Source organism: Nelumbo lutea, chromosome 3, assembly GCF_056320005.1.
Source record: "Nelumbo lutea isolate HS-2025 chromosome 3, American lotus-T2T, whole genome shotgun sequence".
In the NCBI taxonomy this organism is placed as follows: domain Eukaryota; kingdom Viridiplantae; phylum Streptophyta; class Magnoliopsida; order Proteales; family Nelumbonaceae; genus Nelumbo; species Nelumbo lutea.
The window spans coordinates 92,508,045-92,524,725 of record NC_142686.1 but is presented as its reverse complement, the minus strand read 5'-3'; the positions used below and the strand labels follow the sequence as shown (position 1 = coordinate 92,524,725).

The 16,681-nt window shown below is 39.2% G+C and overlaps 1 protein-coding gene and 1 long non-coding RNA gene across 2 annotated transcripts; both read right to left on the bottom strand.

The window, feature by feature from the left end:
- Nucleotides 1-3,335: 3,335 nt before the first annotated feature.
- On the bottom strand, nucleotides 3,336-5,517 carry LOC148866878 (uncharacterized). The gene is made up of 2 exons (XR_016109017.1): nucleotides 5,018-5,517; nucleotides 3,336-3,539 (listed from the first exon to the last, which is right to left on the bottom strand). It is a non-coding gene; the product is annotated as an uncharacterized LOC148866878 (long non-coding RNA).
- A 6,241-nt stretch (nucleotides 5,518-11,758) lies between these two features.
- LOC148866877 (cytochrome P450 710A11-like) lies at nucleotides 11,759-14,020 on the bottom strand. Its single transcript, XM_088975175.1, has one exon. It carries the CDS (start codon nucleotides 13,736-13,738, stop codon nucleotides 12,194-12,196), a length of 1,545 nt encoding a protein of 514 aa, XP_088831301.1. The 5' UTR covers nucleotides 13,739-14,020; the 3' UTR covers nucleotides 11,759-12,193.
- Between the last annotated feature and the right edge of the window lie 2,661 nt (nucleotides 14,021-16,681).

Here is a 16,681-nt window from a genome sequence, read left to right as displayed (position 1 = left end):
GCTAAAGCTATTTTAGCTACAGTCGAAGAAAACCGTTGCTAAAGGTTTTTAGCTACAGATTGTTGCTCTTCTACTATTGACAACATCAACCGTAGTTATAGGTACTTTTTTTCTAGCTACGGCCAATTAATATCCGTGGCTATAGATTGATGCTTTTTGCTACGAACAACTTGGGTCCATAACTATAAATCCATAGTTTAAGCTACGAATAACTTAAAACTGTAGCTACAAATGCATATGTAATTATTTAGGTTAGACTTTAGCTACGGGCATAAACCGTAGCTATAGGTTAGTTGTAGCTACGGATACGTTCAATCGTAGCTATTGCCTATAGCCACCGCGACTGTAGCTACCATGTCTTGACCATATCTGTAGCTATAGACCTATAGCTACAGTTTTTTTGCATTTGTAGCTACAGTTGTCCATAGATATAAGCGTATTTTCTTGTAGTGGTTTTATTCTCTAGTGGTGGGTCATTAGAAATCAAACAAAAGAGCAACCAAAGCCCAAGTTTGTTTATTGTGTTCTTCTATGGCAAATAGAAGTGCAACATATTTACTTTTAAGCCCATGTCATTGTGTTAGCCCACTTTTGAGGTTTTAAATGAAATAGAATTGATCTTAATGGACCACCTGGCCTATCTACTACTGATAATTAGGTAATTCACACTTAAAAGAGCTAGCAAGGACAGATAATATGATTGATGACTACAGTCCAATTTTAACAAACTTCCAAGGATAAAGAAGAATATAAATTGTTACCAATATTTACAGTTGGATGTACCCAAAAGATACAACAATAAATGTAGTTTGCTTGGATTCATCTGGGGTTCCATGAGCAGCAAAATTTGTTAGTTCATTAGAAACACTTGTCTCCCCGCTTATTTATGTAATGCTAATCTAGTTCTGGGGACTAGCTCTTTAATGTTCCTTGCAAGATCATTCAACTTAAAGAATTCAAGATCTAACAGCGAACTAGTGAAGTTTGTAATGCCACTAAGGACTAATGTCCTTTCTATTCTATTTTTATTTGCAACAGAAAATAGAAAATGACAAGATGACCTCCTGTACATAAAGACCCCATTGATTTGGCTTGCTTAGCACCACCTTTAATCTTCCACTGATTTGGATTATAGTTTAATACTGTTTGGTTCTCTTTTTTATGAAAAAAGGGATTAATATTATTCTTTGAATGAACTACTCAATAAGTTCACCTATAACTTATGTTCTTTCTCCAACATAACACAACAAAAACATGAAACGCCCTAGTTCTAACAACAAAACCAAAGAACCACTCCTGTAATTAGTTGTACTTCAACTTATATATAACCTCTTAATCCAACAAGAAAATAGGCTTCCCCAGTCATCCTAGAACATGATTATTTGTGATTCTTCTATTTTGAATGTCTGGATCAAATAAAAAAGACATGAAAAAGATGATTTCCAAAGAATAAACATACATGACTGGGAGCTTTGGTTCTCAAAATGCTCTCCTTCATATAGGAGATCAAATCATGTACTCCCCATTCAACTTGTGCTGCTCCTGTACGAACCTCCAGCCTTAACACACTTGAGTTCAAGAGGTTGTGGGCAGACTACATAGAGGATAACCCAAGACCTTGGAATCTGTGCTTAACTGCTTGCATTGTGCAAAGGATAAACTTGAGCAAAAAACCTTTGTCCACTACAGCTTTAACAACTCCATGATTTTTTCATCAGATTCTTTTTTTCTTTTTGCCCCAAATTAGATCATTTAGTTCTACTTTCCCTCATTTTGAAGCATTGTTAGATTCCCACTAATTTACTTATTATTAATTTTACCATTTCAAATTCTTTTTACTCATCTACTTCAATCTCTGCTACATTCATTTTTTGGAAATCTTGTTTCTTAGTCATGTTTGAAATTATCATATATATTAATTCAAAAATCTATTTTTCAATGTATTTTGTTTTTCAGGTTGAATGCATTTATAAGGAATAACAACATACATGGATGAAGAGATTTGAGATCAATATTTTTTAATTTTGTTGTGGGTTATTATATGTAACATGGAAAATTGCCACATTTGAAACATTTTTTACTTGTTGATGTATCGAGGTTATATTACCATGTATTTTTAGTTTTTAATTACATGTTAACTTTTTGTAGAAATTTATCTATATATTTGATGTGATGTGAAAATAAAATAGGTGATTTCTCATGTATGTCGCAAGTTTGAAAAGTAGAAAACTTGTAGTGGTAGAAAAGTCGTAATTATAAATAACTAAAATTGAATTTAGTGACAAAATAAAATTGTCACTATAACCTTTTTTTCTTGTAGTGTATTTTTTTTTGGAATATAGTCACAATTTTTCTATAAATTGAAACAATTAGCTATGGTTTTCCAAGAAATTATGGGCATATATTGCATCTTTTAGCCACTGTTTGTCAAAAAAAAACCGTAGCTATAGGTTAGAGTATTTATCTCTGGTTTTAGTAAAAAACCGTGGTTATAGGTTCGTACATTTAGCTTTGGTTTTGTACCAAACCGTAGCTATAAGTAGAAGAACTATAGTTACGATTTTATAAAAATCCGTGGTTATAGATTTGGGTATATAAAAATCTGTGGTTATAGAGTTTTTGTGGGCAGAAGATCCAAAGTCATTTTAACTCGGGCACGTCTTAGGTTGGGCCATGCCTGATTAGATTGGTTCATTTTCTTTTTATTTTTTTTCAGCAAATGTATAAAGCATGTGTCCCATGACTCCCATTCCTATTAGGTTCTTTTTGGTTCATGGACAAGATTGGAATCGGAATCAGAATCAGATTCCATTTGTTGTTGTTTGGTTCATTTGGAGTTGGAATCAGAATCAACTATTTTTTTTTATTTTATATTGGTCTATTTATTATTATTACTTTATTAATATTTAATTAATCTATAATTATTATTTTATTAGTATTTAATAATTAATATCTTAGTATTTATCATTAATTTGTGAATGTTTTATTAATATATTATTATCTTCTTATTATTTTATTATTAACATATTATTATTTTTATTATCATTATCTTATTATTAATTTAATAATATTAGGCTTTGGGGATTTTGTTAGGAATTATTTACTTCTTAATTGATTATGGAATGTGAATCCCATTCCCTATGGGGAGCTTAGAATTGCCATTCTCCGGCAAGGTTCAAAATTTCGATATGATATGCCTCATATCATATCAAACACTTCACGATTCACCTACTTTAAAAATATAGTTAAAAATAGGCCAAAAAACTAAATTTGGAAATCTCTGATGATGATGCCTTTACTAACCCATATTGCTAACACGTCTTAAAATTATATTGCTAAATAACACTTAATAATTCTATTAATGTACCTTGTACAAAAGGTTGTTCTCTTGCTAAGATACTCTTATTAACTAAGCAAAATGCTCAAACCCAAGTCTGATAAAAACAAACATGAGATAATCTAATGCCCTAGAGACAGACTGGCCCATGTGCAGATTTGACAACATAAATTACATCTTATTAAAATAAAGAAAAATGCACCTGTAACATGAAAGATACAGCTGTTAGTAGATGAAGATGATGAGATGTAAAGGAAAGTGAACAATTGGTGATGATGAAGCAATATACGCTGTGAAGTCATTGAGTGGACAGCTGCGCTATGTATAGCAAAGGATAATTTATTCAGCCCCTTGTTTTGGGTGTACAGCCTAGTTAATATATTTAACCCTATGAGATAATTATAAAATAGAATAATAGATTAAAATAATACATGAAAATCATAATAATAGATTACAATATTAGAATGGTCCATCAGGTTTCATTAAGCTATATATTTGTACTTATATGCAGTATTGTGAATTGCGCTTTGCTATCACCTATATGCACCATCACATGGCTGAGAATTTGATCAATAGTGATGCATGTAAGCTGGTGACCGCGCGCATAATTTAAAGATGCTTATGAACAGAACAAAATGGTGAAATAGTATGCATATAACCCACTATTAAGGGTGTTAATGGATCGGTTTTGGATTGAATTCCATCCAGTTTAAAATCAATTTGAATGGATTGGACGGATCAATATTTATTAATTCAGTCCAAAATATTTATTAAATTGGATTGAATTTGGTTTGAGTTGAAATCAATCTAAATCCAAATGAATTTAAACAGATTGAGCGGTCCAGACATTGAATTGGATTGGTCCGAATTAATCCAAAACATTTATTGAATTGGATTGAAACAATGAACTGGATTGAATTAGACCAAATCCAGTCCAATTGACACCCCTACCCGGTACATATAGTTTCGATAAGATTTATATGATGACAACGATAACAATGATGATTTTGGATTAGGACCTAGAAATTATTGCCAGCCAAATGTCAATAAAAGATTCGATATTTTAGAAAATGACTGAGTTCGGACTGCAGCCATAATTTAGCAATGGATATCACACTCAATAAAACATAATGACTAAACAATATTCATATAATTGATTTTATATGCTTTTTTTTTTTAATAAAGTAGTATATAATTTGGATCAAGGTTCAAAGTATTGATAGATTTCATGTATTGATAGTCTTAATTCATTAAAAATCTTATCTGTATTTATTTATTTATTCTATTTTTTGGTTTAGGAGTCATGTAACCGACCCATATAGTTTGGACAAAGGCTTAAGTGATATTGACTTTGGATTATGATCCACGGAAATAGTGGGCCAGTCAGGCACTAACAAAAAATTTGACAATTTAGAAAAGGACTGGGCATAGGACCACAACCATAATTTAATATTGGACATGAATGTGGTACTAAACGAAATGAAATGGAAAAACAACATTAATGTAATTGGCCCATATAGTTTTACTTTTTTTTGGTCCATATAGATTGAACTAAGGTTCAAAGTATCGATATTTTCGCTACACAAAATGTATACATTGATAGATTCATTCTGATGAAAGGTAATTTGGTCCTCCAATATATCACAATATATGCAAAATAGTAGAGTGATGTATCGTTACCATGTAAGTAGATCCCAAGAGCACTTCGGACATTTTACAATCGTCTCAATGACCTCGGCACTACTCTGGAAGGCTAAAATACAAATAGCCAGGCAAGACCTCAGGTCGGCATAAGAGGTGATCTTCTTCCACCGATTTGATCCTACTCTGGTTAGTGATCTGCTTGACGTGTCGAGAGACCTTTCCCTTAAGCAGGCTATCACCTTCGAGTTCCCCGAGATCACGACGCCATGTTAAAAGAGCTGGTTATCACCCCAAGATTGGATAAACATTACTCACTTACGCAGAGTCCACCTCCAGGCATAAAACCACCTCCGAACTAAACAGGCTGGAGATTCCAAACGCGTTTCATAAGATTCATGGAAACTCATGTATAGAAAGGCCTCGCCTCCAACCTCATAAGATATGCATGATTTAGCTCTCACAATTCTCTATTTCTCTTGCTTTCTTACAAACAATTATCAACTCACTAATTTAAACATCAGAATGCACACCCCAAATCAAGCTACTCGAACACTAATAATCACTTTCTTACATTTCGATCAGGTGATCTAGTTAGTCTAACATGCGAACTATCTACGAACAGATAGCATTAAATCGTAGATCGTGCATCATCATAATCTATCATAACTCTTACTTTCATTTATTTATTTATTTTTTTATTCGATAGTTGGTCGGTAGATATGTCGAATCATGTAAAAATGTTTAAAAATTAGAATCCATATCAATTGCAATTAATTAGAAACTTTACCAACTAATAGGACTGGCAATAGTTCATGCTATGTCAATGTAGGGACCGGATATATGGATTAACGCAAGCATGATATGATTAATTAATTGTGTCAAAATTCCAAAGATGAACAACACTTGCTTATTACACGAGTGACGCAACACAACCCGTATTATCTGAATTAACACGTTTAATTATATACTTAATGACGCATATAACCTGAATTAACAATAAATCAATATGACTAATCTATTTAAATTTAATAGTAAATAGATCTAAATAGTGAAATAAATATTTAATCATCTATTACTTAATAAAATTAAAAGAAATCAATATCATCTAATGAGGGGTAATTAGGTCATCCAATAATATCACAATACGTGGCCTTATAGAACAGTGGAGTGACATCTCGACACCATGTAAGTAGACCATAAGAGCATTTCAGACACTTCACAACTACTTCGATGACCTCAGCAGCACTCTGGTAGGCCAAACTATGAATAGCCAGGCAAGACCTTAGGTCGACATAAGAAGCAACCTCCTTCCACCGATCTAACCTGACTCTGATTAGCAACCTGCCTGACGTGTCGAGTGACCTTCTCCTTAAGCAGGCTATCAGCTTTGAATTCCTTGGAATCAAAATGCCACATCAGAATAGCTGATTATCACCCCACCTGTTTCGGGCGGGATTGGATAAATGTTATCTGTTTACGCAGAGTCCACCTCTGAACCAAACGGGCTGGAGATCCCGAACGCGTTTCATGAGGCTCACGACAACTTGCCTATATAAAAGTTCACCTCCAACCTCATAACTACATGCGATTTAGCTCTCGCAATTTTCTAGTTCTCTTGCTTTCTTACAAACTACTAGCTCGCTAACTTAAGCATCGGAGTGTCCACCCCGGTTCAAATTACCCAAACACTCTCATAATCACTTTCTTGCAACTCAGCCAAATGACCTACTAAATCCAACATCCAAACTATCTAATAACAAGGAGCATCAAATCACGCATCGTCATCATCCTTACTTATCATAATACCATTTCATCCAAATGTAACAACATAATATAATACTTTAAACTTCACATCATAAATAAATCATTTTAGAGTCAAGTGGGTCAATTTTGTAAATTGACATGTTGAACAAATTGAAATGATTTTAATACAAATATGATGAAAATAAACCCAAATCCATTAATTTCACGTCGTATTCAAGTCATGTCCACATATCACACTAAATATCACCAGCCCTACCGAATAGATGCTTTGAATCTTGGTTTCTATTTCGACAAGGCTCTTTGGGATGAAAATGACGAGAGCTGTGGAACGGGACCCGTGGAAATAGTGGGCCAACAAGACATCGATTGGAACTTAAACATATGAATTTGTTTGAGCTAGGACGCCCTTTAAGACTTAGTCTAGAGAGAATACAAATATAAATACGTATAGTTCAAATATATACAAAAATAAAATGCTTTGTGGTTAAGGGTTTTTTGGCAGCACCCTACTATTCGGACTACTTCTAGGTGGCCAACGATTTAGAGGCCGAAGTAGAGGATTTTTGTTGGAGGAGGACATGGATGCCGAGTTGACTAGGCCGAGCTGGGGGTAGATTGGGTGTCGAGTTAGGTTGATTACTGAGCTAGGTAGCTTTTCAGAAAAACCTGCAAGGAATCAATGTTAGAGGACCCGGGGTGGCTAACCCGGCGAGATCACTCCGATGATTAAGTTAGTACTCTCATAGTAGACTGCGAGCTAAAAAATCATAAAGTATGAGAGCTAGAATGTGTTTACTCGCCTCTCTTGTGTCATTGAGGTTGGTGCATTTATATGGGCATTGTTTGGTGTAGGCCTCACGCACCACATTTGAGATTTCTGGGAGGCCATGCCTAACTAGTCCGAGATCCTCGGAGGTAACTACCATGCACGTTGACTATCCTCCAGAACATTCGGTACATGGGCCAACTTCCGAGAAACTTGGGAGCATCGGGATATGCATGCTGAATTTGTCAGCGAGCACATCTCGCAGGTCACCACCTGGTCCCCAGTCAGGTCGGTAAGCCCTCAAGGGAAGCCGCTCCCCGCGTCGAGGTCACTTTGGCCGGTGACGAGGTCCTACAGGCTGACCTTAGACAAGGTGCTGCAAGCCGACCTAAGTTGTTGTCGAAGTCGCCAGGTCGGGGGTAAAGGCAGGTCGCCAAGTTGGGGTAAAGACAAGCCACGATTTAGGACTCCAAATCATCACTTAGGTGATGTCTAGGTGTCATCTAGCCATTCTGAGATGTCATGTGCCACGATGTCACTGAAGGGCCAAATCCGCCCTCATCAATTGCCCCCCATTGCCGAGCTAAGGGCGGCTCGACGAAGGGAGTAGGTCATTCCTTTTGGCCTGAAATGATTGTTTGATGAGCTCGTAGTTGTATGCGTTGGTTCAATTTGCTTCTCAGGTCGGAAGAGTTCAAGTATTTGCAGCCTTACACAAGACCTTGCCATCTTGATTTTTGAGGCACGAAAGCGGACTCATCCACTCGAGGAGAGGTGAAGCAGGTATTCCGAGGACATCTACCTTATTAGGGATGCAACCATCAAGGGGTTCTGCAATCCGACCTATTACTCAAGAGCAGAGCTCCTCATGCCGTCCTCAAAAAGGGGTTCTAACCATGTGACTACTTTATTAGGTCGACCCACATAAGTAAACTTCGACGCAATGTCACTTGAACTGGTTCTCAAAAGAGTAGCCAATGAATTTAACACGGAGCCTGAAACCAAAGTGAAAATCTAGTCCAAGTTTGCATCCGTCATGGTGTTGAAAGCGAACTAGTCTTTCCTTTGTTCTCTTTCTCGTGTTGAATGCGAACTGCTTTTTGTTTCACCCATGCAAAAGAAGTGAATGGGTCTTATGTGGTGCCGAGGTCTTTTATCACCTTGGCACCTTAGCCCTTAGGCTCTGAGAGCGACTCATAGTCCACTCTCCTTATCCTTGATCTTGCCCATGCTGAAGAGGCGACTGGGTCTCATGTGGTGTCGAGGCCTTTTATGAGCTTGGCACCTTAGCCCTTAGGCTCTGGGAGCGACTCGCGGTCTGCTCTCCTTATCCTCAATGTTGCCCATGCCAAAGAGGTGACTGAGTCTCATGTGGTGTTGAGGTCTTTTATAAACTCGGCACCTTAGCCCTTAGGCTCTGGAAGCGACTCGCGGTCCACTCTCTTTATCCTCGATGTTGCCCATGCCGAAGAGGCGACTGGGTCACATGTGGTGTTGAGGTCTTTTATGAACTTGGCACCTTAGCCCTTAGGCTTTGGGAGCGACTCACAGTCCACTCTCCTTATCCTCGACATTAAGCATGCCAAAGAGGCGACTAGTTCTCATGTAGTGTCGAGGTCTTTTATGAGCTCGGCACCGCAGCCCTTAGGCTCTGTGAGCGACTCGCAGTCCACTCTCCTTAACATTATTTAGTCGGCGTGCGGCCTGACCTCTCCGCCTAAGTGGGTGGTCATTCTATAGTAACTTCTCATATGGTTGCTTCTACATCTTCCCATAGGACTATCTTTCTGGGTGAGTGCTTGTGAGATCACAACGTACATATTCTGCTCCCCCTTGTGAGGGTTGTTGATACATAAAGTTGTTGTCGCCATGAGTCGGTAGTTTGGGGCAACGACTACACTACATCAGCCTCATAGTGACGTTGGTCATCCACTTCTACAAGAAGCCATTGGGAGCTCGACCTGTGGGGGCAGCACTACTGATTTTAAGTCGCTAACTTGCATGGGAGCCTTAGAAGGCTTGACCTGCAAGGGCGTCCATGCAGTTCATTGGCCACCGACTCTTGCGGGAGCCACGAAGAGCTCGACTTGTAGAGGCAACCTTGCGAAACAAGGCTAATGAGGCCTCATCCGGGCTGATTGCTATTGAGGATGAGTTGAGGTCATTTTGCTTCTATCTATATCGATCTTCTCCCATGCTCAAATATGGAAATTCATGCTTCATCTCATAGAATTTCCACGCTTTAATCCCGGCAGAAATCGTTGATAGTTCTACCATGGGGAGAAGGGGTGTTCACATGCGGTAGCGGTATATTTATCTAGGGCACTGGGAATGTTGGGTTCAACCTGGATTTGTCTAATTGTCACAGGAGAGTTCTCAAGGTTCATCACAAATGTTCTTGCCCCCTAGTAATAGGTATTCATTCAGGGTGTTGATGTTGCTCAAAAGTGCCTTTGGGTTCATAAAAAATGGAAATTAGAAAGTGAGAACTTTAATTTCTAAAATGTGAGGTCTTAGCTTTTTAAAGGTGAGAACTTAGTTTCTTGTAGCGTTTCCCACAGACGACGCCAATTGATGAAGGGTTTTTTGGCAACACCCTATTGTTCGAACTACTTCCAGGTGGCCGATGACTCATAGGCCGAAGTAGAGGATTTTTGCTGGAAGAGGACTTGGATGCCGAGCTGACTAGGCCGGGTTAGGGGTAGATTGGGTGCCAAGCTGGGTTGATTGCTGAGCTAGGTAACTCTTTAGAGAAACCTGCAAGGAATCAATGTTAGAAGACCTGGGGTGGCTAATCCGATGATTAAGTTAGTACTCTCGTAGTAGATCGCGAGTTAAAAAATCATAAAATATGAGAGCTAGAATGTGCTTATTCGCCTCTCTTGTGTCATTGGGGTTGGTGCCTTTATATATGCATTGTTTGGTGTGGGCCTCACGCACCGCATCCAAGATTTCTGGGAGGTCGTGCCTAACCAGTCTGAGATCCTCGGAGGTAATTGCTATGCACATTGACCATCCTCCAGAACATTCAGTACGTGGGCGAACTTCCAAAAAGCTTGGGAGTGTTGGGATATGCATGCCAAATTTGTCAGCGAGCACATCTCGCAAGTCACCGCTTGATCCCCAATTAGATTGGTAAGCCCTCGAGGGAGGTCGCTCCTCGCATTGAGGTCACTTTGGCCGGTGACTAGGTGCTACAGGCTGACCCTAGACGAGGTGCTACAAGTCGACCTAAGTTGTAGTCGAAGTTGCCAGGTCAGGGGTAAAGGCAGGTCACCAGGTCGGGGTAAAGATGAGCTGTGATATGAGACTACAAATCATCACTTAAGTGGTGTCTAGGTGTCATCTAGCTGTTCTGAGATGCCATGTGTCACGACGTGACTGGAGGGCCAAATCCGCCGCTTTGCACTCTACATGTTTGTATTTATAGTTTATACTCTTTTCAAATTGAGCCTAAAATTGTGTTTGGTTGCAATACAAAGAAATTTGCACTGATGCAAAACTATGCAATGCAAATGATTCAAGTATAAATTCTAACCTATTTTTATTTTAAATTTTAGCTTATTTTGTTTTTTTTGATAAAAAATTTTAGCTTATTTTGTTTGATTGCAATGTAAATGAAGTAAATTAAGATATGAAGTAAAATAAAATAAAATCTAAAACAAAATTAAATGCGAATTTACATTTTTTTCATTTGCACTCATGCATTTGTACCGGTGGCTAGTGCAAATAAAATTGCACTCCAACCAAACACAGCCTCAAATCCAAAATGGGTAGTTGTGATGGGTTTTCATCCTTGTGTTGGACGTAAGTATCACGTATGTTCAGATGTACTCTCGGGTGCCAATTAGCATTGAACCAGTATAGTTCAGATGGAATAACATCTCAATCTCATCAAGTAAATTCCTCAGAGTTTGAATTTTCTACAGTTCTACTATTCGAGCAATCATGATGCACTGCGCCTCGTACACCTCCCAAGTTTGTATCCTCTACTTGTTTTACTCGTGACTATCAAATGCCAACTTTCCATAGAGTCCCAGTCCGATAATGGAATGGAGCTGAGGTCAAAGTCAAACCATCTTCATGGACAGTAAGGTTCCAATCAATGTACACGAAGAAGATCAGAACTATGGATCTCCATCACTGGATCTGGATGAAATGCTACGTCTAGGGATTCGGAAAATCTCAAATCTCAACCATTGGTTGACCTAACTTTTCAATAGATGACCACTCACACCAGTCGGAAGTCTGAAAATAATAATTACTCATTTACTCATTTTCACTTCTTTAATAAGAAAAAAAATAACGTATAAAAAATAAGAAGAAAAAAATTAAGAAAGAACAAAAATAATCACACTGAATCACGTTGTATGCTATTAACGTACATCCCATTTATTTGAAACTCCCACCACCATAAATCCAATCACAAATACATCTATCCTAGAATAAAGAATCTCTATCGTCCATCAATTCTACACAGCACCCCGACAAAAACATCCTGTGATTCTGCACTACCTCCACATTCCACAACAACGCCAAATGGTTGAGCAGAAGATCTGTCTCTGAATTCCTCAGACTTTTACAGTTTGTGCCAGCATCTCGATCTACCTGCTGACTGCTGAGCTAGTAGTAGTGGGCGCCACCCTCTCCACCTGGCTTTTATTAATTATTTTTCTTTTTTTTTAATCATTTAAAATGACGCTTTGTTCGAAGGAAGGGTAACGTGCGCACCTTCGCGAGAGGTAGACCAGACAATCGTCCTTGGGACAGATGGTGGGGACATACGCGATGTCATCGCAACCGTCCGTTCTGTGCCTTTTGAAATCAAGAATGGACGTGAACATGGCGATGAAGAGCACCAGGTGGTTCAGGGCGTAGCGCTGTCCAACGCACTGGTGTGTCCCAGCACCGAACGCCAAGAAGTTTCGCTTGTACATCCTGTCTTCTTGTCTCTCCTCCGAGAACCGGTCCGGGTCGAACCGGTCCGGATCGGTGAAGCCTTGGAACGACGACTCGAAGACGGATGGGAAAACTATCGCTCCCTTCGGGATTGTATAAGATTCCGTCAGCTGGAAATCTTCTCCGGCGATGTGCGGCACAAGCGTCGCGGGGGCTCGGAACCTGACGATTTCTCTGGCCACCGCTTGGGTGTATTTCATCTCCGTCAACTGCTCCGCCGTTATGAGTGTGTCAGATTCCGGAGACCAGATACTAGAAACCTCTGCTCGGACCTTCGCGAGTACATCCGGATGCGAGTCCAAGAGCGTCACAGCCCAGAGCAACGATGACGTCGAAGCGTCCTGCGCGGCGAACAGGAAGTCGAAAATATGCCCGCCAATCTCGACGTCACTGGTATGCCGCGGCGGAGAAGACTCCCCGGCTTCAAACGCAGCATCGATCTCCTTCACGGCCTCTTGCATCCAGAAATCGATCAGACAAGATGGTTCCTTTCCCGATTTCATCTTCGACTTGCTCTGGCCAGCGCACACGGTCAGGCTTTTCACCAGTCGGCTGACGGCGAGCCTCGTCTTCCGGAAGCCGAATCCGGGGAGATCGATGGGCAACTTCATCAGGCCAACATTGAAGAGATTGTAATCCCTTTCAAAATCTTCTCGAGCTTTCTTGGTCATGTAAGGTCCGACGAAGACGGTCTGAGAGGTCTCGAGATTCATGTCGCGACAGAGAAGACGAAGCACGATGGGCTTGGACGGGTTACCGGAACAAAGAGACTCCCATTTCTTGAAGTGCTGAAGAATGATCCTCTGCTGCAGAGAGACGTAAGTAGCTAGTGCTCTGGGGGTGAAATTAGGAGCAATCCGACGCCGGAGATTCTTGTGGTCCTGACCCATCATGTAAATAAGGTTGTGCTCGCCGAATAGCTTCTTCCCGAAAGGGTGGCCGATGAGGTGGAAAGCGTCGGGACGTACATTAGCGAAGATCTGGTGAGAGAGCTCGGTGTTCTGAATGAAGACGATGAAGCGACCAATGATGTAGTTAGCAGAGACGCCCAGACTGGAGGATTTGGCCAGGGCAGCCTGGACGTCCCAGAACTTAACGGGGTTGAGGACCAGTGAGATAGCGCTGCCCACGAATGGCCAGACCAGAAGAGGCCCAGGGAGTGAGCGTTTCTTCTTCAGGTACTTGACCTGCTCCAGCAGAAGTAGAAGCGCAATGAGACTTGTTATGTAGGGCGCCACCGATGTTAACGTGCTCCATATGGAATCCATCACCTGAAGACGAAGAGAAGCTGAAGGCTGAAGCTCCTTTTATCGTTTGGCTATGAATAGATTCGCACCAGAAGCCACGAGAGTTTAGAGAGAGAGAGAGAGAGGAAACAGAGAGAAAGAGGTTCTCAGCTCAGCAACGCAAACAGCAGATGCCTCGACTTCGCATTCGCAGGCCTTCCTCCTGCACGCGGGAAAAAAGGCCAACAATATGAGGTTGGGCGGAAAAGGTCGGTGGACCCGCAGCCAGCTGGCTGAACTAAGAGATGACGTGGCATCTGAATCAAAGGTGGGTTGAGGACATGCGTTTTGGTCTCTTTGGTAACGGTTTTCTTTTCAAATAGGGTAGAAGTAGGATACGTTCTCGTTACGTGTCCACGCTAAGGATCTTCCCGCGTGTTCCATCAAATCAATCTCGACCAGTGGAACAGGCATTGATCTGCTGACACAAAAGCAATCTCGATCATCCAATCAGTGTGACCCACACCAGTTTCGTTACACTAATAAGCCACCTTTGTAACATGTTTTCATTTTGCGGGCCCACATTTATTTGACAATAAATTTTGTACCATTTGTACATTTAGGAACGAGTAGCGTAGGTAAATCCAGTAACGCAACAAGTATACGATCTTTGTTTTCGGTTGGTCGACCGTTGTTAAATGGTGGCTTGCACAAAAAACTGCCACGTAACGTTAGTCGTTAGACGCTGGTGGTTTTGGAATGCAACTTATGTTTCCATTTATGCCCTCGCTTTGACGTCAAATTTTTTGTCATGCATCGGAACTCTCACGTACAGAGAGCACAGAGAGGAGGCAGAGCTACGATGCGACCGGTCCGGAGTAGTTGATCTGTCGTCTCTGGGCTCTGTTTGACTAGATTTTGCAGAGAAGACCGAAGAAAGAAAGTGACAAACCGACAGAGTAGAGTAGTCGTGTAGGACACGGGATCTAGAGTTCCTGGTCGACCCTAAAAGTCTGGAATCTTCTGTTGCTTTAGGCGGTCTAAAGACTCTGAACTCTGAAGCCGCGATGTCCTAGAAGGCGGCTCCGAAAGCAGCCACGTCTTTCAACTTTGGCCTTTTGTGGCAATTCAATTCTGAGCCGATTTTTTTGGGTGGTGATGAAATCTTCGGCGCATGCTTTTACACATTAGGCTACTGCCATTAGATTGGTACCATGAAATATATTGTAATGCTAAGCACAAAGATGGTTGGTTACAGATTATTAGATTTGGTTACAAAAGTAATATCTGAGGTATGGTATAATAGCCTAGAGTCAAAAGTTATGGCCATTCTGATATTGTGGGTGAAAAGTTGCAAATCTAATCCAACTCCTTTCAGGAGAAAATCTGACTTGGCTACCTGGAATCGTCATGGCAGGTCCCAACCGATAACAGGAGTTCAAATTTCCTGAACCTTCCTATAGTCATTCCTACACTTAAATTCAGCATCCCTCGTCACGTGCTTTCACGTTTGGAAAGATCTAAAGATATATGGCATTGATGATGATATTTTGAAAATATGGTATTTGAAAATCTGATTTCGAATTTGATATTCAACGTAATCGAATTGAATTTGAATAATTAGAATATTTAATTAATCGAATTTAGATATTTTATTCTTATTGGATAGTTAATTGGATTTGAATTTGGATATGATATGATTCATTTGATAAATATTTGAATTTAACCGATTATATAATTCTTATATATAATATATAAAATATTTTATATAATTTATATATAATAATTAAGTTATATAAATAATTTATATACTTATATACTTTATATCAATAATTTTTTTACATATTTATTAATTATCTAAAATAATTAATTAATCGGATTCAAATCGAATCGAATATTCGATTATTTAATCAGATTCAGATTCGGATATTAATTTTCAATATCCGTCGAATATCGAATCAAATCCGGATATCGGATTTTTCTAATTGGATTCAAATTCAGATATGCCTGATCCAATTTGGATTCGACCCGTTTACACCCCTAATGCCAAGGTCCCACATCAGTATTAAAGGAATCAGCATGGTACTTGGCTAATTTTAGTGATTTTCAAGAATTCAGCCAAAAATCTATTTTTGTTAACACCCCTTTTTAGGGATCACTTTTTTTAGTGATTTCCTAATTTCTAATTGATTATGATTTTTTGAGGAATGGCATGACATTCAACATGGTATTAAATAATAACTTTAATACAAAAATAATCAATTCTTGAGAATCAGTATCAAACAAATTTAAAATCGATTTGTTAAAAGTTGGCTTACGTGGCAGACAAAATTTATCAATTTTTGAAAAAAAAAAACATTGATTTCAAAAACCACCAATTTTTGAAAAATCAATAAGGAAGAATCATCGTCGGTGCCAAACATCACTCTATTATCTATGACAAAATTAGATATACTCTTCACATTGTATGCCTCGCTTTCTACTTATATTTTCACTTAAAATGGGATATACTCTTTACGTTCTACTGAAGGCTGCATTTGAATGCAATGTAAAAGTAAAAGTACACTGATCAATTTATAGTTATGGACCATTGTAAACCGAAAAGTGTGATTATTAATGTAAACATTTACATTGTTTTTATCGAAGTTGTATTTATATCGATTAAACTCGATCTGAGTGGAGTTTTACATCGATTTTTTATGTTTAACTACACTCCACCCAAACATCGAGAAATACAAATCAAAGTGTTTAATTACACTAGTTTGTATTTACACCGCAAACAAATGCAACCTAAATATGACTAATGAGGGGCAATTTGGCCTTCTAGTGGATATTACGCCACGTGGCACCATCATACCGTTGTATAACACCTCAGTGTCATGTAGGTAACGACATGTTTGCACCTAGTCTTGGAAAATAATAGGCACAAAAGGGAACTCGACACCCGAGGAAAATAAATTTCATTACTTGTCAAAAAGAGTGGTT